Source organism: Chlorocebus sabaeus, chromosome 9, assembly GCF_047675955.1.
Source record: "Chlorocebus sabaeus isolate Y175 chromosome 9, mChlSab1.0.hap1, whole genome shotgun sequence".
Classification (NCBI taxonomy): Eukaryota; Metazoa; Chordata; class Mammalia; order Primates; family Cercopithecidae; genus Chlorocebus; species Chlorocebus sabaeus.
Genome location: NC_132912.1, coordinates 19,152,967 through 19,177,356, shown reverse-complemented (window position 1 = coordinate 19,177,356; position 24,390 = coordinate 19,152,967). Strand labels below are relative to the sequence as shown.

Genomic DNA, 24,390 nt, shown 5'->3' with positions numbered 1-24,390 from the left:
CCCACCACCACGCCCGGATAATTTTTTGTATGTTTAGTAGAGATGGGGTTTCACCGTGTTAGCCAGGATGGTCTCGATCACCTGACCTCGTGATCCACCCACCTCGGCCTACCAAAGTGCTGGGATTACAGGCTTGAGCCACCACGCCTGGCCTCTAGAAATTTCTAAGTAGCCTGCCCCTCAATTTGCATAAACCTGCTCCTTGATTTGCATGTAAGTAACAATGGGTATAACTACAGTTGCCAACACCCCACAAGCATGGCTCTAGGTGCACTACCTATGAGTTAGCCCTACTCCACATGGAGCAACTACAATTCAATAAAAGACGATGTTTACCACCACCAGCTCATCTGTGAATTTTTTTTTTTTTTTTTTTTTTTTTTTGAAATGAAGTCTCATTCTGTCACCCAGGCTAGACTGCAGTGGTGCAATCTCAGCTCGCTGCAACCTCCACCTCCTGGGTTCAAGTGATTCTCCTACCTCAGCCTCCAGAGTAGCTGGGATTACAGGTATGTGCTGCAATGCCCAGCTAATTTTCTTTTGTTTTGTTTTTGTACTTTTAATAGAGATGAGGTTTCACCATGGTGGCCAACCTGGTCTCCAACTCCTGACTTCAAGTGTTCCACCCATCTTGGCCTCCCAAAGTGCTGGGATTACAGGCATGAGTCACCATGTCCGGCCTGAATTTTTTTTTTAATTTCCACAGTTCATGTTTAATACTCTTGTTGTAGTCAATATATGTTATATAATGATTTGTTTTCCTTTCCCCTTCTTTTAACCTTTAGTGTAGAATAACATATTCCACAGTAGTAAAAAGGAGCAAAGGATATTCTCCTAACTTCTCTAATCCTCTTTTCAGCTTGATTCAGAGTTGCCTAACAAAACAGCTGTGTAAAGTTATAAGATTACTACAGTGAGCTTGGAGAAAGTAGAAAGAACAAACTTTAAAAAACAGTGGAGATTTTATAATTCCTGTTTCATCACCAGAGCCACTTGGCTTCGAGATTTCAAGTCTTTTTTTTTTTTAATTACTTGAACAAAACTGTTGCAGAATGTGGCTTTGAATTGTTTTGAACTTGAACTCTGCATCTGCACAGAAGCAGGCCTTGAGCATGATTTTAATAATTGTTGAACAATTAACTATATATCCAAAACATTGCCCTATGACTCTGAAACTTCTTTAAGTGAATTCTTTCCTGAGTGAATCCAAGAACCCTCCCAGGCTAAGCCCTAATTTCAGTGCTCACCTGCATATCTGCATCACTCTGACAAGTTCCTTCACTTCCTGACTAGTTGCACTAGCTGTAGCTGGAGCAAACATGCTGGTTAAGAGACTTAAACACTGCTTGGCAACCCAGTCAAAAGAACCTAATTTTCATTTCATCCTATCACAAAACAATTACCTCAATAAAGTGCAGCAATGAGGAATCTTACTATTACAGAATACCACTGGTTGGCACAATATTTCAAAATAAGGGACCTAGGAGTAAAGTCAACAAAACAAGCCATTGGTAATGAGGCTTGTATGTCTGTGGGTTCAGCATCTGTGGATTCAGTCAATCACATGCCATGAAGCCTGCTTCATCGCCGTGGCCTATTTCATTAATTTTACTCCTAGATCCATTATTTTTAAAAATTTTGCCCACCAGCTGTATTGTATAATAATAAGAAGAATCCTCATTGTTACAATTTATTGAGGTAATTATTCTGTGCTGGGATTCCACTTGAAGTAACTTATTTCTTATGAAGCAAGAAGAAAGCCTCATGAAGCAAGCCTGTTCTTCCATTTTAAAGACAAGAAAACTCAGATGATGTCTTACAGACATTAAGTAACTTGCTCAAGATAGACCAGCTAGTGGGTGCTAATGTCAAGAACGGAACACAAGTTTTTGTACTCCAGAACCATAGCTCTTAAAGCTCTCTTCTGAGACATAATTATTAATCCACTGTCCCATTTTTATTACTGAACTAGAATTAAAGCTCGATCAGAGCTCCTAGTCAGCCTAAGGAAACTAGTATTTACAGATAGAGTTGATGTCATTCTATTCAAAAGCAAAGAAATTGTATTAGTCTATGAATCATACTATGATTGAATACACAATTTCTAAACGGCCTTTGACATATTTAAGATAGCTGGAATATATAAATTATTACCTCATAGACTCCTAATTATCCAAGGAATCTGACTGAACAAAAAAAGGAACTAAATTATATAGTAACTTGTATATGTGTTTGTGTGTATGTGAGATTCAATTAGCCATGCATGTATTGACATAAGTATGTATCTATTTTCAAGTTTCTTTTAGTTCTCAACAATTTTTACAATGATCTGATTATAAAATATTCTAAATTATTTTATCACCATATTTCAACAATTATGTGTATGAAAGGTACACACATTCTCACACAGGTGGTCAAACATTTTTTAAATACCAAGAAATCTCCCTGCAATACAATTACTTAGTTGATGTCTGTTTGCAATGTTCTTTGTTTTTTTAACACACAAGACTACCATTCAGGACATAGGCGTGGGCAAAGACTTCATGTCTAAAACACCAAAAGCAACGGCAGCAAAAGCCAAAATTGACAAATGGGATCTCGTTAAACTAAAGAGCTTCTGCACAGCAAAAGAAACTACCGTCAGAGTGAACAGGCAACCTACAGAATGGGAGAAAATTTTTGCAATCTACTCATCTGACAAAGGGCTAATATCCAGAACCTACAAAGAACTCAAACAAATTTACAAGAAAAAAAAACAAACAACCCCATCAAAAAGTGGGCAAAGGATATGAACAGACAGTTCTCAAAAGAAGACATTCATACAGCCAACAGACACATGAAAAAATGCTCATCATCACTGGCCATCAGAGAAATGCAAATCAAAACCACAATGAGATACCATCTCACACCAGTTAGAATGGCGATCATTCAAAAGTCAGGAAACAACAGGTGCTGGAGAGGATGTGGAGAAATAGGAACACTTTTACACTGTTGGTGGCATTGTAAACTAGTTCAACCATTATGGAAAACAGTATGGCGATTCCTCAAGGATCTAGAACTAGATGTACCATATGACCCAGCCATCCCATTACTGGGTATATACCCAAAGGATTATAAATTATGCTGCTATAAAGACACATGCACATGTATGTTTATTGCAGCACTATTCACAATAGCAAAGACTTGGAATCAACCCAAATGTCCATCAGTGACAGATTGGATTAAGAAAATGTGGCACATATACACCATGGAATACTATGCAGCCATAAAAAAGGATGAGTTTGTGTCCTTTGTAGGGACATGGATGCAGCTGGAAACCATCATTCTTAGCAAACTATCACAAGAACAGAAAACCAAACACCGCATGTTCTCACTCATAGGTGGGAACTGAACAATGAGATCACTTGGACTCGGGAAGGGGAACATCACACACCGGGGCCTATCATGGGGAGGGGGGAGGGGGGAGGGATTGCATTGGGAGTTATACCTGATGTAAATGACGAGTTGATGGGTGCAGCACAGCAACATGGCACAAGTATACATATGTAACAAACCTGCACGTTGTGCACATGTACCCTACAACTTAAAGTATAATAATAATAAATAAATTTTAAAAAAAAAACACACAAGACAATGATAATTTTTGAGTGTAAGAACCAGAAAAAAAATGGCTAAAGAAAACATTTTTTCATCGAAATGTCTCAACAGGGGTTCTTTTTGTTATAAAATGAATCCAACGAGCACAGGTTTTCCATTAATTTTTACCAAAAAAAGCAATCCTGAACATCTAATAACTGCCAGATGACTCAAAAATACATCAGGAAAATTTTCTAAATACTCATTTTCCCCAGTGGAGAATTGCACATTTTAAACAATTTGAATAATTTTCCTTGAATTGTAGTTGGTTTACCTTTTAACTTCATATGCCACACAATCGCATTCAAGTCTGAAACTATCTGCTGTAATAAAATCTGTCACCATGTAGATGACAGCCATCACTAAATAGTGTGAAGTAATAACGCCACAGTTGGACCATATAATGAACAATTAGGAGTGCTATACAGGAACGTATCAGTAGAATCCAAGTTTCTGGACTTTTTGAACTTGTGCAATGTATCACTTTTTTTGCAATTTTATAATCCCAAAGGTCAGATGTACTGCAGTCAAAGAGGGAGGATTGGAAGGTTGCTTGGAAGCCACAATTATCTCCTGAGTTGGGTTCCACACTGTCAGATTCTCTCATTAAAGAACCACTAAAGAAATCCTCCTAGTTTTGATCTTTAACATGATAATGGAAAGAAAAATATTAAATAATATGCCAAAGCGACAGTCAGCTTGGTGCATGCTTTTGAAGAAATGGGAATGAATAGGATAAAGTTTCCATTGTAGTAATGGTGAAGAAACTCAGATAATCCAGAACTCAGGATTAACTCTGGAAAGTATGGTCTGGGTAAAGCATCACAACGTAATGTTCTTACAAGACAGAACACAATGTAAGAATTATGAAAAATCTAGCAAAATTATGAAAAATCTAGCAAGGGAAGAGATGAGATAGAAACCACACTTATTTCAAAATCTTCCCTGGGTCAATATTAATAATGTACATTTCTCCTCCTCCTACAGGTTCTATGAGGCACAGTTGCAGTCTTCCCATCAGAGTGCTACTTTTTTTTATTATTATGGTAAAATATACATTACATAAAATTTACCATTTTAACCTTTTTTTGTTTCTTTTTTAGACAAGGTCTTGCTCTGTCACCTAGGCTGGAGTGTGATGGTGCGATCTTGGCTCATTGCAGCCTTGATCTCCCCAGGCTCAAGTGATCCTCCCATCTCAGCCTCCTAAGTAGCTGGAACTACAGATGCACACCACCACACCCAGCTAATTTTTTGCATTTTGTAGAGATGGAGTTTTGCCATGTTGCTCAGGCTGATCTCAAACTCCTGGGTTCAAGCAATCCACCAGTCTTGGCCTCCCAAAGTGTTGGAATTACAGGCATGAGCCACGATGCCTGGCCCATTTTAACAATTTTTAAGTGTTGAGTTCTGTGGTATTCAGTATATTCACATTGTTAAGCAACCATCACCATCATCTATCCCCAGAAGTCATTCCATCTTGCAAAACTGAAACTTCGTACCCATTAAACACCACCTTTCCATTTCTCCCTACTCAACCCCTGGCAACCACAATTCTACCTTCTGTCTCTATGAATTAGAGTATTGTAGGTAACTCATATAAGAGGAATCATACAGTGGATGTTTTTGTGTGTTGCTTGTTTCACTTAGCATAATGTCTTCAAGGTTAATCCATGTTGTAGCACATAAAATGTTGTTTATCCATTCATCTATCAATGGACACTTGTGTGGTTTTCAGCTTTGGGCTATTGTAAATAACGCTACTGTGAACATGGGTGTACAAATACCTATTCAATTCCCTGCTTTGGTTTCTTTGGGGTATATATCAAGAATTGAAATTGCTATATCATATGGAAATTCTATTTCTAATGTTTTGAGGAATTGTCATCTGTTTTCCAAAGTGGCTAAAACGTTTTACATTCCCAACAGAAAAGCACAAGTGTTCCAATTTCTGCAAATCTTCATATATACATTATTTTCTAGGAGAGTTTTTGGATGGTTATAATAGCCATCACAATGGGTGTGAAGTGGTATCTCATTGTGGTTTTTATTTGTATTTACCTAATGATGAACAATGTTGACTATCTTTTCATGTGCTTATTGGACATTTATATATCTTTTTTGAGAAATGTCTATTTAAGGTCTTTATTCATTTTTTAATTAGGTTATTTGTTTTTTGTCGTTGTTGAGTTGTAGTTCTTTTTACATTCTGATATTAATCTGTTATCAGATGTATGATTTGCAAATATTTTCTACTACTCCGTGGATTGCCTTTTCACTCTCTTGATACTGTCTTTTGATGAATAGAAGTTTTTAATTTCGATGAAGTCAGTGTATCTGTTTTCTTTTGTTGCCTGTGCTGTTGGTGCCATATTGAATATATCTTTACCACATCTAATATTATGAAGCTTGTCTCCTATGTTACTAAGTTTTACAGTTTTAGCTCTTATATTTAGGTCTTCAATCCATTTTGAGGTACTTTGTTGTATATGGTATAAGGTAAGGGTCCAACTCCAATTATTTTCCTTGTGGCTACCCAATTTTCCCACCACCTTTGTTGAAAAGACTGTCCTTTCCCCATTGGTCTTGGGTCCCTTCTCAAAACTCACTTCACCATATATTTGAAGGTTTATTTCTGGGCTCTCTACTCTATTCCATGGTCTAGATGTCTGTCTTTATGTCAATACCACACTCAGATACTGTAGCTTTTTAGTAAGGTTTGAAATCAGGAAGTGTTAGACCTCTTTCTTCTTTTCCCAGGTTTTTGTTTTTGTTTTTGAGGTCCCTTGAGATTCCACATGAATTTTAGGATAAATTTTACTACTTTTGGCCGGGCGCGGTGGCTCAAGCCTGTAATCCCAGCACTTTGGGAGGCCGAGATGGGCGGATCACGAGGTCAGGAGATCGAGACCATCCTGCTTAACACAGTGAAACCTCCGTCTCTATTAAAAATACAAAAAACTAGCCAGGCGAGGTGGCAGGCGCCTGTAGTCCCAGCTACTGCACTCCAGCCCAGGCAACAGAGCGAGACTCCTCTGTCTCAAAAAAAAAAAAAAAAAAAAAAAAAAAAAAAAAAAAAAAAAAAAAAAAAAATTTTACTACTTTTACAAAAGAAAAATTATTGAAATTTTGACTGAGATTGCACTGAATCTGTAGATTGCTTTGGGTAATACTGAAATCTTAATAATATTAAATCCTCCAATCTATGGACACAGAACATCTTTTCCATTTATATCTTTGTAAATGTCTTTCAACAATGACATAGTTTTCAATATAAAAGATTTTTGTCTCTTTAGTTTATTCCTCAGTATTTTATTCTTCTTGATGCTACTGTAAATGAAATTGGTTTATTCATTTCAGACTGTTCGTTACTGTACTAAAATGCAACTGAGTTTTGTGTGTTTGTTTTGTATCCTGCAACTTTGCTGAGATTTTTAACTAGCTCTTTTTTTTTTTAAAATAGAATCTACATTTAAGATCATGTTGTCTATGAATAGACATACTTTTACTTCTTCGTTTCCAATTTGAATGCCTTTAAATTTTTCTTGCCTAATTACACTGTCTAAAACTTTCAAAACTATGTTGAATAGAAGTGATAAAAATGGCCATTCCTGTCTTGTTCCTGATCTTAAAGGAAAAGCTTTCAGTCGTTCACCATCAAGTGTGATGTTAGCTGTGGGTTTCTCATATATGGCTTTTATTATGTTGAGGTGGTCTCCTTCTTTTCCAAGTTTATGAGTGTGTTTTATCCCTTTTTGAGGAAAGCTATGTGATATAATTTGGATGTGTGACCCCTCCAAATCTCATGTTGAAATGTGATCCCCAGTTTTAGAGGTGGAGCCTGGCAGGAGGTGTTTGGGTCATGGAGGTGGATCCCCTATGAATGGCTTGGTGCCCTCCCCACGGTAATGAGTGAGTTCTCACTGTTAGTTAACAAGCGATCTGGTTGTTTAAAGGAGCTTTGCACCTCCTCCTCTCCCTTGCTGCCTGTCTCACAATGTGGCACATCTGCTCCCCCATTGCCTTCTGCCATGAATATAAGTCTTCCTTACCAGAAGTCAAGCAGATGCTGGTGTCATGCTTCTACAGCCTGCAGAGTCATGTGCCAGATCAACCTTTTGTTTTTTAATAAATTACCTAGTCTGAAAGATTCTAGAATAGCAATAGAAAATGGACTAACACACTATGTATTACATTGTCACAAAATTGTACGTACAATTCATCGTATTGTTCTGGAAAACCATTTCCTTCATTTAGATAACATACAAAAAATTTTCATAAAGAATAATTTCCCTTACTCTCAATTAATGTAGAAATTAGCGGCCAGTTCCTGAAAAGAATGAAATGAATCCAAAATATTCCAATTAAATGAAAGTAAAATGTCATAATTCTCAAGAGTAAATGTCAATGAAAGACCTACTATTTGGCTTGGTGATTTAAAAGTATTAACTAGTTTTTATCAAGGATATATTTGTTATCATTTACATTGAATTAATTTTAATATTTTCATTGACACATAAACAAGAAAAACCCTAAGTCACAAAGGTATACTATAGTGAATTAAGTGAGTACTGTTAAAGTTCACACCAGAATTATCCAATATTCCTTCAGCAGGATTCTTGTCATATATAGTTGTCTTTATCCTTAAGTCTTGAGAACATCTTTGGCAAGGATTGTGTCATCAATGGTATCTATATCAGTGAAAAAAGGATTACCAGACCATGTTTCAACTTTATTATTGCCTGATGATTCACAACCTTCAAAGGAGGTCTTCAGTGTTTGCAGGTGTCTGATGATATTTGCAGAAATATTAACAAGGTATAGCATTCACTCCAGCTTACAGTAGTATTCACTCAAGTATTAGAAGTGTCATATAGCTGTTTACAAATAATTCTCTATTCCAGAGTAGCTATTTGGCCAGAAGATGTAATGGCTTTTCAGTACTTTCTGCAAAGATAAATACAGGGCCCTAAACAGAAAGTTTAATCTTTTGCATGGACAAATTTTTCATTAAGCTAATTCATGAACAAATGAACTCCTGTCATTTTTTCCCCAAATAGGTTTTAAATTTCTCTCAAAATAAGTAAAATTTCTTTTCCAAATTCAATCAAGCATTTCAAGACCTACCCAGTGGAAAGTCACAATTATTTCTGGGTAGTAGAGAATATTATATTCTATTCATATTTCTCTGATGGAAACTTATTTAAAAACTGTGATTCAAGGTCTTTCCCGTCATAAATTTGATAGCTTTCACAACAGAATGCCAGGCTTCTCTTAGAATTCCTAGCCAAGCTTAAAGTGTCAATATGTACATGAAGAAATGATATTTATTTACAAACATTTTTGCTTACAAGCAGAAAAATGTACATGGGATGACAAGCATGGCAGGAGTTCTATCTATGCACAGATATGGGCTCAGAAGACATTTGTTTTGGAAGAAACGATTCACCATTTGATGTTGCCAGGTGTCTGAAATCTTCAAAGGGAGCTCACAAACTGAATATTCTTCTTGTGTGATATCAATTTACACACTTGAGCCACAAAATACGAGCAGACTACATTGCAAGACTGAATACTTTTATCCAATTCCATGGTGAAAGAAAATAGTGCAACTGAATATTCCTCCATTCACTCAGTCAGTAAACCAGTACTATCACCCAGTCTATTAAATATTTATTGACTCTAAGTGCCAATCAGTCTTCTAGAAGTGGGAGAACTAGGTAAATTTCCTGATCGAATGGGGTTACTATTTTGCATTTTCATGAGCTCCTTAAAATACCAGAGAAACTGTTTGCAGCTCTGGAAGAATGGTATCATTTCATTCAGAAATACTTCTTTTTTTTTTTTTTATTAAAATCTCACTAAGGTACATGATCCCACCAAATTTTCCCTAATTGTTATAAGGCATCTTTTATTGGAATTGTGATAAGAAACTCTATAAGATGGGTCAAAATAAAATTCCAGTAAAGTTTTACTTTCTCCCTAGAAGAAAGAGTCACTATGTAGCCAATTTTCAGAATATGCTGAGAACACTTCCTCAGTTCCATGCTTTCATGTGTTCACAGGCTTTGGGAAGCACTGCCAGTTTTGAACATCATACCCAGAGATGAAAGAACAATCCACATTACTTATGGTTCATCTTTTCTTTTATATTTCCATTGCCTGTTATGACACAAAACAGTCTACAACTAGGAAGCAATTATAGACACCAAAATATATTAAAGAAAATGATTTATGTTACACCACTGTATATACCAGCATCTAAGTCATAAAACAATTGACAAGAGTGAAAAGTTCCTAATGGTGTTATTTGACATAAAAAGCATTTTATGAATACTGTTTTTAAAATAACAGAAGGAATCTAATAGACATACATCCCAAAAGAAAAAAAAAAAAAGACATACCCAGTTCAAGGTCTATCTGAAGTCCATCCATGGGAGCAAGATTAAAATCAACTCTCTTGGAAGAAAAATAGCATTGAAGGAAGGAGAAAAGATAGCATAGAAATAAAAAGCATTGAATAAGTAATAATAAAATAGCATTGAAGGAAGGAGAAAAGATAGCATAGAAAAAATAAAAAAGCTTTAGTAGGTATGTTTAACTAAAATAAATGATAAAATTCCCAATAAAGATTCATACCATTGACATATTAGTTACAAGTAAGTACTTGCAAATTTCATTTGCTATACCTTGTTCACTGGAAAATTTTCAGAATCTACATCAGCAAAAGTTTCAACAAGGAGTTCAGTGTGGTGGTGGTGGTGGTGGTGTTTGACCATAAATGTAAGGATTTATTTCTGTTTTCTTAATTCTATTGTTTACATATCCAATTGTACTATAATGCAATATTTCTTTTCCTTTTTTTTTTTTTTTTTTTGATTTTCAACTTTATTTTAAGTTCAGGGTACATGTGCAGGATGTGTGAGTTTGTTACACAGGTAAATGTGTCCCGTGGTAGTTTGCTGTACAGATCATCCTATCACCTAGGTATTAAGCCCAGCATCCATTAGCTATTCTTCCTGATGCTCTCCCTCCTGATGACCCCCCCAGCCTCTGACAGGCCCCAGTGTGTGTGGTTCCACTCCCTGTGTCCATGTGATCTCATTGTTCAGGTCCCACCTATAAGTAAGAACATGCGGTATTTGGTTTTCCGTTACTGTGTTAGTTTGCTGAGGGCAGCTCCAGTTCCATCCATGTCCCTACAAAGGACATCATCACATTCCTTTTTATGGCTGCATAGTATTCCATGGTGTATATATACACCACATTTTCCTAATCCAGTCTATCACTGATGGGCATTTAGGCTGATTCCATGTCTTCACTGTTGCGAATAGTGCTGCTGCACATGACACAAGGCTGCTTTGACACTCTAGAATCTTCAAGGTATATAACTTTGCTGACAAACCTTGAAATCTTAAAAATGGTGTTTTTCTTTTTTCTTCACCTTCTACTCTGTGACCTCTCTCTTGTCATTGCCTCTAGAAAAGTTAGAACCATTATAAATGAAATACAAGGAAAAATAGACTGTCCAATTTTGACTAATAATTGGTCCTTGAATAGCTAAAACGTCTGAATGACAGAGGGCATAGGCTTAACTCCATAGAATTAGAATTGGAAAACCATAATAGAAGAGTGAGAAGTCCCCATCCCGGGGAGGCCAGGCAAGGGTAAGGGGTCCGAGAAGAGAGAAGGAAAGATGGGCATGACTTTGCAGAGGGTAGACTGGGGGAAGGGACTGGGGAGAGAAGAAAGAACCTGATTTCCAGAAATTACATCAAAAAGGAACTGTGTTCACCTTGTGTGATGGTTAAGCAACTTCTAGGCTGGCATCAGGGAGCAGCAGGGAAACTGAGCTCAAACTTGCAGACAAGTTATTGCCTTCAAAGAAACACCAGCACAGAGGAACTACAATGAGCTCCTCTTACTGCTGTAAGGTGATGTACATAAAACAACTGCATGGGGCAGAAGGCTCAAAACCGGAAACATTGGTGGATACTGGTGAATACACACATGCGCACACACACACACACACACACACACACAAACACACAAAAGAGAGCCCAGACACTGTGCTCCAAAACAAAAGAAAAAGATTGATATCCAGATGGGCAGTTGTGATGGGGAAGGAAAAGTCCCAGGCTCTGAACATGAATAGGACTGGACAATGCATGGATTTAACCCTGCTACATAAACACTTTTCTTGCTGATATTGACTGCCTTTGCTAATATAACTTTGACATATTATTTTACTAGCAAATTCTCAATTTCCTTATTCTGATTAAAAAATAACATCTGCAACAACAAAAAATAAATAAAACCTTTTTCATTAGTTTGAGAAAAAACATAGAAATCAGAAAGAAAGAAAAGGAATCCTGTTACATGGTATATATGCCTAATATTAGCTTGCTCTCATTACTAGAATAAGCACAATTGCTAATGGGAAGGCTGTTTATTAGATCGTTTTAAAATATAATTTTATCCTCATTATAAAAAACAGTAGATGCAGAGGCCAGCACGGTGGCTCACGCCTGTAATCCCAGTACTTTGGGAGGCCACAGTGGGCAAATCACTTGAGCAGGAGTTCAAGATCAGCCTGGCAAACACAGTGAAACCCCATCTCTACTAAGAAAAATACAAAAAAAAAAAATAGCTGGGTGTAGTGGCATGCACCTGTAGTCCCAGCTACTCGGGAGACAGGAGAATCACTTGAACTGGGAGGCAGAGGTTGCAGGGAGCCAAGATCGTGTCACGGCACTCCAGCCTGGGCAACAGAGCAAGAATCCGTCTTTAAAAAAAAAAAAAAAAAAAAAAATCCCAAAAAATAATAGATGCTATTTTACAAAAGTTGAAACCATACAGATATACAAAAAAGAAAAGTGATGTATAAGCCCAACACACAGAGATAATTCCATCTCATATTTTATGTGCAGTGCCATACTATATTTTTAAGTACAATACATATATTGATGGGTAATCATGGTTTTTCTCGTAACAATATATCATGAGCATTTTCTCATTTTTAAATAGCATCAAAAATTATGACAGATGGCTGCACAGATGTCCATATTATCGATGCATCACAATTTATTTAAACATGAACCTAATATAAAATTAAATGACTTCCCATTTCTACCATATTAAATGGTATTGTGAGGAGACTTTTTGCATGAACTCATTTTGTTTCTTAGAATAAATTTCTAAAGCAAAATTACCAGTTAGAGGGCATGAACACTTTTAAAATCCTCTTTCATATTATAAAAATACTAAACAAAGGAAGGTAGGGTTTATAATTCTCTTGCCTGCAGTAGTATCCATCTTCTTATGCCCTTCCCAACAATGAACATACTTTTTTATTTTTCATATTTATTTTATTTTTAAAATATTGGCAGCTTTTTGTTTTCAATTGTGATTTACAATTAATAGTGAAGTTGATAACTTCATCATACGTGGTCATTTCTCTTTGTGTGTGTGTGAGTTGTTTTCAAGAATTTTACCTACATTTTTACAAAGGAAAATGCATCTTTGATTTATAGACCTGGAAAAGAATTATTGGTGTGCTATATTGCAGACATTTTTCCTCTTTCATTTTACTTGCAATGTTTTGCTATAATGAAACTTTTAATTTATATATTCTAATTTATTGACTTTTAACGTTTTTTCTTTCATGTAACACTTACAAATGTCTTTCCCATCCCAATACTTATTCAACATCAATATTCAACAAACATATTTTGAAAATCTATTACATGTCGAAGAAAAAGAGAAACTTTCCTTGACTTTTCTGATTATTAGGGGCAATAAAGACTATGGCTTCATTGTTAATATTTAACATTTTATCTTTAGAAATTTTTGTTGTGTGGAGTAGATAAGAAATGTATTTCATGAAATTGCCTTGTATTCATTTGTTTTATGTAATAAAAACAGCATGGTATGGTGGTTAGTATTGACAGTTTCAGGATCCGATAGAATTGTTTGTGAATTCCAGGAGATCCATGGAACAGCTCTGTGTCCTCTGGCATTTTATTTTAGCTAGTCTAAGCCTCATTTCCTCAAGCTGTAAAATAGGAACAATAATAAAACTACTATTCCTACTATGTTTGTGTTTGGTAAAAATTAAATGAGACACTGGATGGAGATTATTTAACAGTGCTTGGCATACAGTAAGTACTGTATACAAATCTGCTGAAATTATTATTAGCTATTTTGTTTTCCCAACTAATTTGGAAGGCCAAGTTTATTTGTTAAATATATTACGCGTATGTTTAATATATTTAACAATCACATTCTTTTCTAATTATAAACTTTCATAACGTTAGTGTAGTTTACATGATACACTATCATACCTATCAATGAAAATTCTTTCTCTTTTTCTTCTCCCTCTTACTAGCTATTTATCCCTCATTTTTCTAGATAAACTTGGAAGACACTTTATCAGGTGGCAAAGTTTATCCTTGTGAGATTTTGTACTAGAGTGTAATTAAATCGATTCCATGAAAATGGACCTATTCACACCACTGCAACATCCCATTAAGAAGCATAGTCTTGTCATCTTTTTTCTGCATATCTGTGTTTTTTTCTGATTTTCTTCAGATAGGCTCTACATATTTATTTTTAGATTTCTTGCATACCTAATTCTGTGGTACTATGAGCTGAATATGTGTGTCCCCTCAAATTCATATTTAAAACCCTAATTCCCAATGTAATAGTATTGGAAGGTGGGGCCTTTGGGAAGTTATGAGATCATGAGGATGGTGCCTTCATGACTGGATGACTGCCCTCTCAAGAACACCACGGGAGATGTGATCTGTCTCTGTGCCATGTGAGGTCTCAATAAGAAGACAGCCATCCGCAGACCAAAAAGAGGGCACCAGACACTGAATCTGCTGGCACCTTGATGGTGCCAGCAACTAATAAATATACTTAAATACCTATCAATAATTTCCTTGAATGTAAATGTACTGAATTCATCAAAAGACACAGAGTGGCTGAATAGATAAAAAGTCATTTTATGAGACCAGCATTACCTTGATAATAAAGCCAGATGGGGACACTTAAAGGATAAAAGTTGCAAGCCAATATTCCTGATGAACACAGATGCAAATGTTTTCAACAAAATATTTGCAAACTGAGTTCAACAACACATTGAAAGAATCATTCGGCATTGTCAAGTGGGATTTAGCTGAGGACTGTAAGTATGGTTCAACATGTGCAAATTAATTAATGTGATACACCACATTAACAGAATGAAGGATAAAAACCATAGAACCATCTCAATAGATTCAGAGAAAGCATTTGAAACATTCAAAATCCTTTTATAATAAAATCTTTCAACAGATTACTTATAGAGAGAATACAACAAAAGCCATATGACCAACAGGTAGCAAACATCACACTTAACAGTGAAATGTTGAAAACTTTTTTTTCTAAGATCAGGGACAAAACAAAAATACCTATTCTCACCACCAATTTTCAGCATAGTCCTGAAAGTCCTAGCCAGAACATTTAGGCAAGAGAAAGAAATAAAAGACATTCAGATCAGAAAGAAAGAAGTAAAAGTGTATACCTGTTTGCCGATGACATAATCTTATATGTAGAAACCCAAAAGACTTAACAAAAAACTGTTAAAACTAATAAAAAATTCAGTAACATTGAAGGATACAAAAGCAACATAAAAAAAATCAATCGTTTTTCTATATACTAATAAGAAACTATCCAAAAAATATTGAGAAAACAATCCCATTTATAATAGCAGCATATCAAGTATAATACTTAGGTAAAAATGTAATTAACAAGGTGAAAGATCTGCATACTGAAAACTATAAAACACCGAGAATTAAAGTGAAGGAAACACAAGTACATGAAAAGGTATTCCATATTCACGGATTTAAAAATTTAATATTGTCAAAATGCCCAAAGCACTCGAAGCAGTCTACAGATTTAATGCAATCCCTATCAAAATTCCAATGTAATTTTCACAGAAATAGAAATAGAAAAAAAAACTTAAATTCATATGAAATCACAAAAGATTCCAAGTAGCCAAAACAATCTTGAGCAAAAAGAACAAAGCTGGAGGCATTACACTATCTAGTTTCAAAATATACTATAAAGCAACTGTAATCAAAACATAAAAATAGACCAAGAAAAACAGACACAGAGACCAACAGAACAAGCTAGAAAGCCCAGAAATAAAGCAACACTTTTTTTTTAACTCTAATTTTAGGTTCCAGGGTACATGTGCACGTTTCTTACATAGGTAGACTGTGTGTCATGAGGGTTTGTGTAGATTATTTTGCTACCCAGGCAATAGGAATAGTACTCAATAGGTGGTTTTCGATCCTCACCCTCCTTTCTCCCTCCTCCCTTAAGTAGTCCCCAGTGTGTGCTGTTCCCCTACTTGTGTCCATATGTACTCCATGTTTAGCTCCTGCTTATAAGTGAGAACATGCAGCATTTGGTTTTCTGTTTCTGTATTAAGTGTCTATCAACCCACACATTCATGGTCAATTGACTTTGGCAAAAGTGACAGTAACACACAATGGAGAAAGGACAGTCTCCTCAGTAAATGGTGTTACAAAAACTGGACATCGGACATCCATATGCAGATGAAGGAAATCGGACCCTTAAATCACACCATGTAAAACAATCAATTTGAAATGGATTAAAGACTTAAATAGAAGACCTTAAACTATAAAACTTCTACCTGTAAAAGTAAATATGGAGGAAAGCTCCATGTCACTGGTATGGGCAATAGTTTTTTGGCTACATCCCCAAAAGCCCAGGCAACAAAAACAAAAATAGACAAATAGGACTGAATCAAACTAAGTAATTTCTGCACAGCAAAGACGACAATTAACAAAGTAAAGACAAAATCCACAGAATGGTAGAAAATATTTGTAAACCACACATCTGATAATGGTTGATATTCAGACTATATAAGGAGCTCAAGTAACTTCATATCAAGAAAATAATATCCTGATTTAAAAGTGGGCAAAGGACCTGAGAAGATATTACTCAAAAGAAAACATACAAATGTTCAATAGGTACATTAAAAAATTTTTCAGTATTACTAATCACTAGGAAAACACAAATTACAACCACAATGAGATATAATCTCATAACTGTTAGAATGGCTTTTATCAAAAATAGATGAAAGATGACAAATGCTGGCAGAATGCAGAAATAAGGGAGCTCCTGTACATTGTTGGTGGGAATGTCATTTAGTATGGCCATTATGGAAAACTATACAGAGCTTTCTCAAATATTAAAAATTAAGCTACCATATGATCCATCAATCCCAATTCTAGGTATATTTCTGAAGGAGAGAAAATCGGTTTATTGAAGGGATATCTGCACTCCTATGTTTATTGCAGTACTATTCACCATAGTCAAGATGTAGAATCAATTTAAGTGCACATCAATGGATGCACAAAGAAAATGTGGTATGTACACACAATGAAACACTATCAGTCATAAAAAGAAGGAAATCCTGTCATTCGTGACAACACGAATGAACCTGGAGGACATTATGCTAAGTGAAACAAGCCAGGCACCAAAAGACAAATACCACACAATCTCACTACATGTGGAAACTAAAATCACTGAACTTAGAGAAGCAGTAAATTAAATGATGATTACCAGACACTGAGGTATAGGGGGCAATAATGGGAAGTTAATAAAAGCCACAAAGTTTCAGATAGATAAACAGAGTAAGTTTTGAGATCCACTGAACAACAGGGTGACTACGGTCAATATTAATGTATTGTATATTTCAAAATAACTAAGAGTAAATTTCAATATCTCATCACAAAAACAAATGATAAGTGAGGCAATGGATTTGCAATGCTTTGCAAGCAATGGACTACTTTGCTTGATTTAATCATTCACATTATACACTTACATCATCACTGTGTACCCCATAATTGGATACAATTATAACTTGTCAATTAAAAGTAATATGGATAAAAAGTAAAAATAAAAATACCAAAAGAGAACGAAGACTAGCCAACGTGAATCAGCACAGAAGCAGAGAATGTAACACTTAATAATTTTTTTAAATATGACTCAAAAGCTATTTTTAAATCATTTAAAAAAATTTTTTTTAATTACACAGACCAGTACGACAATTTATATTTCCCTTGCTAAGCATGTTAATGGGTCCTAAAAGAGGGATTCTCATCAACACTAGACCCAAAGAGTTATTAGACCTACAAATTACTTTTTTAGTTCACTATAGATTAAGTGCTTAATATCATCTGAAAATGGAATTTATTTAATCTTGAGGACTCAGGTTTTTTTCTAATTTCTTAAAACAATACTGAGTAAAAATAAAAGGTTTACATATTCTAAAAAAGAAGTTCATGTAAAATAAGAACTTACTTTCTTTTTAACACACAGTTTTTTGGTTTTTTTTTTTTAATTATTATATTAAAGTCAGGCAATGGTCGGACAACAGAAAGACTACCTGTGGAATACTGTTACGTTAAACTTCACTTACAAGATGTTAAATCCTTAGAACTAAGGTTTTCCCCCAGAAAAAGATTAATGGAAACATCAATTGCTTTTCAGACTTAATAGTTGCTGCTTCAAAACAAACAAACAAACAAAAAAATTTTAGTACACAATGAATTGCTTGTAATTCTGTACACATCCACATGTCATCATTTAGTGATCCTGAACAGAAAGTGGAAAGACAAAGCAATTTGCCAGGAGGTCAAGCCCGCCAGTTTCGGGGATCTGCTGTCCACACCGGCTTCTTTCTTAATCCCTGCTAAGGATCTGGAGAAGCAGCAGCAGCACCAAAACCAAGGCATGCACCAGATTCAAGGTCCTTTTTGTTCCAGTTGTCAGATTCCAAACTAGACCCCAATGGATTGCAAGGATGACCAAATAAAAGCCCTGTTTAAAACTTCTTCAATTTTTAAAAACAAAAGCAATTACAGGAAAGTAAAACAATTCAGAAGGATCTTGTGCGCTTACAAGCGTCTTCATGTGGCCTTTCTCCATGTTCAACCACCAAGGACTCCGAGAGCTGGCAGGTCTGAGTAACCCTGGTAACTATTCTTTTCACCTTATCAAAACCTGAGCTAAAAACAATGCATCAGCTGATGACAGCAGAGGGTGGCACGGCTGAGAACCCAATATTCATTTCCCAGGCTGGTGGAGAGTAAGTACGGTTCCAAAACTAATCAAGGGAGGTCAGAGACTCTTTCCAGCCTTACCTGATGGCTTCTGGCCAAAGCAAGGAAGTATCATGGAAGGTGTTGGGTGGTGATAGTGCAAGAAGGAACTTGAGGAGGAGGGAAGAAAAAGTATCACCCCTCAATAAAGGTGGGGGAAAGAAGATATGGGGAAAGCCCTGAATTCCTTACCGAAGGCCAATCTCAGAGGGGAGAGGAGGGGTTACAACCTACACTCTGGACAAGGGCAGGAGTAGAGGAGCACGGGAACAGGATGATGGCTTGGAAGGTCATCATTTAAGACTTAAAGAAACCAGGGGTGCAGGCGAAGCACCCCACACACCCAGCTGCAGTCCCACAGGCTGTAACCTGAAACCTTCACATATACTCTAACAAGCCCCCCAGGCTAGAGGGCTATTGTTGCAGGGAGGGTGGGAGGTGGGAGGGTAAGCGGAGAAGATAGAGACCCCAGGCCATGTAATTAGCAGTAAGGTGATTGTGTGGTGTGTCTTTTCACAGTTAAGTTAGATGTGCCCCACCAGTTATGATGGGAATCAATTTAAATAGACTTTCTTGATCCCAGAAGTTCAACTACATGGACAGTGGTTACACTTGACAGGATGATTTGTTATAGCACAACTTATATATTCCAAAAGGACAAAAAAAAAAGTATCATTTACAGTATGTTAAGATAAATTTCCTTTGAATGGCAGCTTCCTTTCCAGTACTTTGAGGTCTACAAGACATATCTAGAAAATGTACTACTGTGGAAAATGAAGACTATTTAAATCAAATGGGGGGGAAATGGGAAGGGCCTGTGGTTTTTCTTTTTGATTAATTGCTGTAACACTGTCCTTCAGGTGGCTCAGGGAGTTTCATATTTTCTTTAGACATCATTAGGCTCTGAAGCTCTTGCAGGACAACTTTGATGCTATATGAATTCTGCCATTTTGCTAGCACTGACATGGCTCTTGGATCCACCACACCATCAGAGCTATTAACTCCATTCATATTAATTTTTGTTATAACTCTTACAAAGGAGGGGGGGGTGCTTCTGGGTATTTAGGTCCACATTCTATTTTAAAGCTGTATATTCAGTTTTCATAAATTGTTGTTGGAGACCCAATTATCATCCCTGTCCATCTTATAAATGTCATCTCTTCATCATCTTCTAGACCCTAGCTAACCGTGCCATCTCCTACTCCTTTCTGGCCTTCGAGTTCTTCCAACAGCGGAAATTGAGAGGGACTTTTACTCCTAATCCTGTGGTGACTGCCATCTTGCGTCGCTGTCCAAGAACTTATTTTCAAAAATGTATTAATAGCACCAGAGGCATCAGAAATTTAACTTCAGCTATGCCAATTTTATTCAGAAACGTTGACATATTAATCTATTTCTTTAAAGGTCACACAAGTTGGATGTTAAAGGGGACATTGTTTTTTTCTTAAATGTGGCTACTGCAAATCCTTATAAAGCTAGTTTAAAAAAAAATCTAATCTATAAGTTTAGCATCACAAGTTTCCACGAGTGAAACTGCTTGGCCATTGTTATTTCTTCACAGTAGTTTTCTTCTAGTGTGATATACAAAAGAAATTCATGCTTTAATGTAATTCTCAATTTTTATCTGCAGATTCTCACCCACATTTTAAATAAAATGCCAAAGAGGAAACTTCCCAGAAATGAAAATGAAAAGCAAGAATGCCAAAAGGTGACCTCTCCATGTAACATTTAATATGAAATCTGTTTATTCGACAGATCTATGCCTTCACTTCCTTCCAAGGCTGAAAGTTATTAGAATTTTAGAATCTTTCATGCAGCCAAGACCTTTCCCACTCAGCGGCTTTCCATTCCTTCACGTTAACCTTTTCTCTGAAGCAGGACCATGCATGTTATCACAGCCAGGGTACTGAAGGAAGTTTCATAGAGATTAATAATGGAAGGGACTTGGCACTGCTTGTCAAACCAGCCAAGTCGTTCCTCTTTGTTGCTTGCTCATCAAGGAACAGTAACGGTTCTTCCAGACAGTCCAGAGCAAGGGGCAACAAGCCCACAGTTAGCGTCTCTGGGGAAATTGGACAAATACAAATGAATCTCTGCCCTTGGCTGCACTTGGTATTGAATGGTTACTGAGTAGTAACAGTATGACAGCTATCCCAAACTAAGAGAAAGATATTATTAGCCTATTTCATTCTATAGAGAAAAAAGTTTTTCAGTAATCACTCTTCTGGTTTTAACGTAATAGCAACTGAATATATAAATGGAAGGCAAACAATGGCAAAATCAAATATGTAGAACCTTATTTTAGCAGAAGAGAATGAATTCTGTAAACACGAATTGATATTTTATCTGAATAAAAAAAAGAAGATATATGTTTGCATTAAGTGACCTACAATAATGGAATTCGTGCCTCTGGATAATTAACTGCACCAATAGCTACTATGAACCAGCAATGAGCCCCTGGTAATTTTATGAAAATGTGGTTTATGAAGGGTGAATGTGTGTAAGAACGACACTAGTCTCCATTACTGAAAGATGGTGTACCCTCAAGATTTTATACTGCAATAGAAATGACAGGAACATATGTGTCATTACCCATGTCTTCCCTTGGTAAGCTTTTTCCTGTTCATTAGCGTTCTCCCAGTATGTCATGGGGCATTTTCCCACCTGTGATAGTTGCTTTATCTCATCTCATGACCTCTTATAATAAAACAAAGGTTCAAAATCACACGAAATTTGGGTCCTGGATGACTTGTCCAGGACGTAAATCTAGGTCTTGTATTCTCCAAAGGTTGTGCCCTTCTACTACTCTGAAATCAAAGGACAAAAAGCCAGAGTTGTACCCCACATGCAATTGGTACAAACTCACTTGGTAGCAGTGTTCTGTAAATGAAAATAAAATCTACCCATCCAATCTAAAATTCATTTCAAATATTTCCACATTAAATTCACACTTAAGCTGTTGATTTCCATCATAGCATTTTACAGCTGCATTAATGAGTTCTTTTAAATTTTGTTTCACTCACATCACATCAAAAGCTACATTTTTGTTTTGCATTCCTTCTTCATAATCAGTAAAAATTGACTGAAAAATATATTCCATCAGATGAAAATCCTCATGATTTGATAGTTTTTATATACGGACGCATCTCTTTAGTAAACAATATATCTTAGTTTCTGATCTACACTAAAGGTATATAAAATAAAATCCATACAGAGCCAGGTATCTAGCCAAATCTCCCAGACTGTTCAGAGGCCCGGGTTTCAGGATGGACAGGGAGTTGAAACTGGAGAAAGGAGAATGTCACTTACAGTGCCGTTCATCACTGTTGTCCCCACACTGATCTGTGAAGTCACAAACGCTGTCAGGAGGCAAGGAGACTCCATTGTCACACTGAAAGCTTTCTGTTCCTTGCTGACCCAGTGTAGAACTGAAAACACAGGCAATCCAGAGGAAACGAAAAGCTTCACTCATTGGGAATGCCAACCTTCTGTCCAGGAAGAACAGCATTACTTGGTATTGTCTATTAGAGATCAGGCAGTTGTAATAAGCAAGCCCATCATTGGAAATATTCTTTTTTTTTTTTTTTCTCTATTCTTCCTTTCCTAGGTTTGCTTCTTATAACTGGGTACTATTGGTAACTATCTGCAACTCTAACAAATTACTCCCCAGGCAGTTAATTTACTCTTTCAGAGGAGTGACTTTAGAAAATATTTAACTTGAGTAATTGCACCGGTTCTGTATCTAGCTAACCATAGATTTTTATTGCCCCCTGTATGCCATATTTACACAATTTAAGCCTTTATGGTTATGCTATCTCCTGAAAGACATTTGTAAAAAATAAAGGCCAGGCAAATAAATAGTAGGGGAGAGGGAACCACAATAAAGCTGTAAATTACATAAAAATGGTCTGTCTTAATTCCCATACTCAATCACATTCATGTAATTTAGAACATTATTGTGGACACTAAGACATATTCAAAATTTCAGGCCCAATTATTAGAATTGCTCTACGAAAATAAAATGCTTATCCATTATTATCAAATAGAAAACTTACCTTGCTTGTTTTTGTTTTGTTTTGTATGTTGGTCTATAGCCCACGGGTGCTAGTAAGTGCTTCTTGAGATAAATTAAGAACCATAGATTTTTAAAAGTTGAGGGGACATTGGATGTTATTATTTTATAAATCATATAACTTCAACCCAAGGAAGTTATGAGATATATGTGAGAAAATACAATCAGTTGGTGTAAGAAACGAGAGCTCAAATATCCTACTGCTAAAAACAGTGTTCCTTCTTCTATAGCACAAGAATTCACCTGTCAATTCATCACAATTTACTTTTATAAGCGAAACACATGATTTCAGGATGCATATTCAGAATGAACAACATATTGAAGTTGAGATCACACAGACATATTAATTACATAATCTTATGAACGTGAATATTATAGAAATTATGTGATGTTGAATGTTCTATACATTGCTTTATATTTGATTTCTTAAGGGGATGTTAAAGTTCTTTTTCAACTATTTTATTTTAATTTCTGCAGTGTAACCACAAGAGGCAAAAATAACTGGAGAATGTAGAGTGGAAAGGACCATAGACCAGGGACAGAAAAGGCATCTGAGCATTTTTTAAAATGTTCTAAAAATTACCCATATTGGTGGGGGGGGGAATATATATATATATGTTGTGTGGACATTCTGGATTCTGGGGGGTAGGGGGACAGGAATTCACAATTCTGCCTTACCTCTGAGCACTCCACATAATCTAACATTTTGTTGCACTGTGCTTCAGCCCTGTTTCAGACATTTATTCTTCTTACCTCTCTGTTTTGCAAATAAATACTAATAAATCCTTCATCTACTTCTTTTTCTTTCCTTGTCCCTTAAATATTGACTATCTTTATAGTTCCATTTTAAGTTCTCCTTTCTCCTAAGATTACAGTAATATTTTTTTTCTAGGCTCTCTCTTCACTCTCATGATTTCAAGTAAGATGTCTTTATTTTTGTTTCCTCTGTCTCTGTCTGAAATCCTGATATGCACTTCTTCCTGAGTACACGCATATACACACGTGCATGCATACACACACACACCCCTAATTAACACATCTACTTTAACAGAAAACTAAACTCATCTTCCTTTCCCCCACCAGCCAACCAGCTCTTACTCCCATGTTCCATATTTCAATGAATGGTATCTTCCTCTGTCCAATTACCCAAGTAAGGAATCTCTATATTGTTCCTGGACTACTCTTACCTATCCTCCGTTTGGTATTTTCTGTATTTCTGTTGAAGACTCTACCCATTCTCATCTCAGCACGTTTCTAGTACTCACAACTCATTTCCTGGTCTTTGGGTAGGGTGACCGCTCTGAAGCACAAATCCACTCCTATGTATTTCCCTCTGAAATCAGTAGAACTATCATACTCTGAATGTAGCTTACAAACAGAGTATACTTTGCAAGGCTCAATGCTTCCCTATCCTCTCAGCCACAGCCTTACTGAGCAACTGTGCTAGCAGTTTTCTAAACATGCCATCTCTCAGCTCCAGATCTGAGATCCCTTCCCCACCCCAAT

At 36.2% G+C, this 24,390-nt stretch overlaps 1 protein-coding gene and 1 pseudogene across 1 annotated transcript in view; both read right to left on the bottom strand.

Annotated features, from left to right (window-relative positions):
• The window catches only part of MALRD1 (MAM and LDL receptor class A domain containing 1), a 687,535-nt gene extending 665,070 nt beyond the window's left edge, over positions 1 to 22,465 (bottom strand). Inside the window, exon 1 of the mRNA XM_008002435.3 lies at positions 22,122 to 22,465. Within this exon, the coding sequence (XP_008000626.3) occupies positions 22,122 to 22,320 (199 nt within the window). The 5' untranslated portion in view covers positions 22,321 to 22,465. The remainder of the gene's footprint in view (positions 1 to 22,121) is intronic.
• LOC119618824 (ubiquitin-conjugating enzyme E2 variant 1-like) lies at positions 19,647 to 20,091 on the bottom strand (annotated as a pseudogene).
• Positions 22,466 to 24,390: the final 1,925 nt, after the last annotated feature.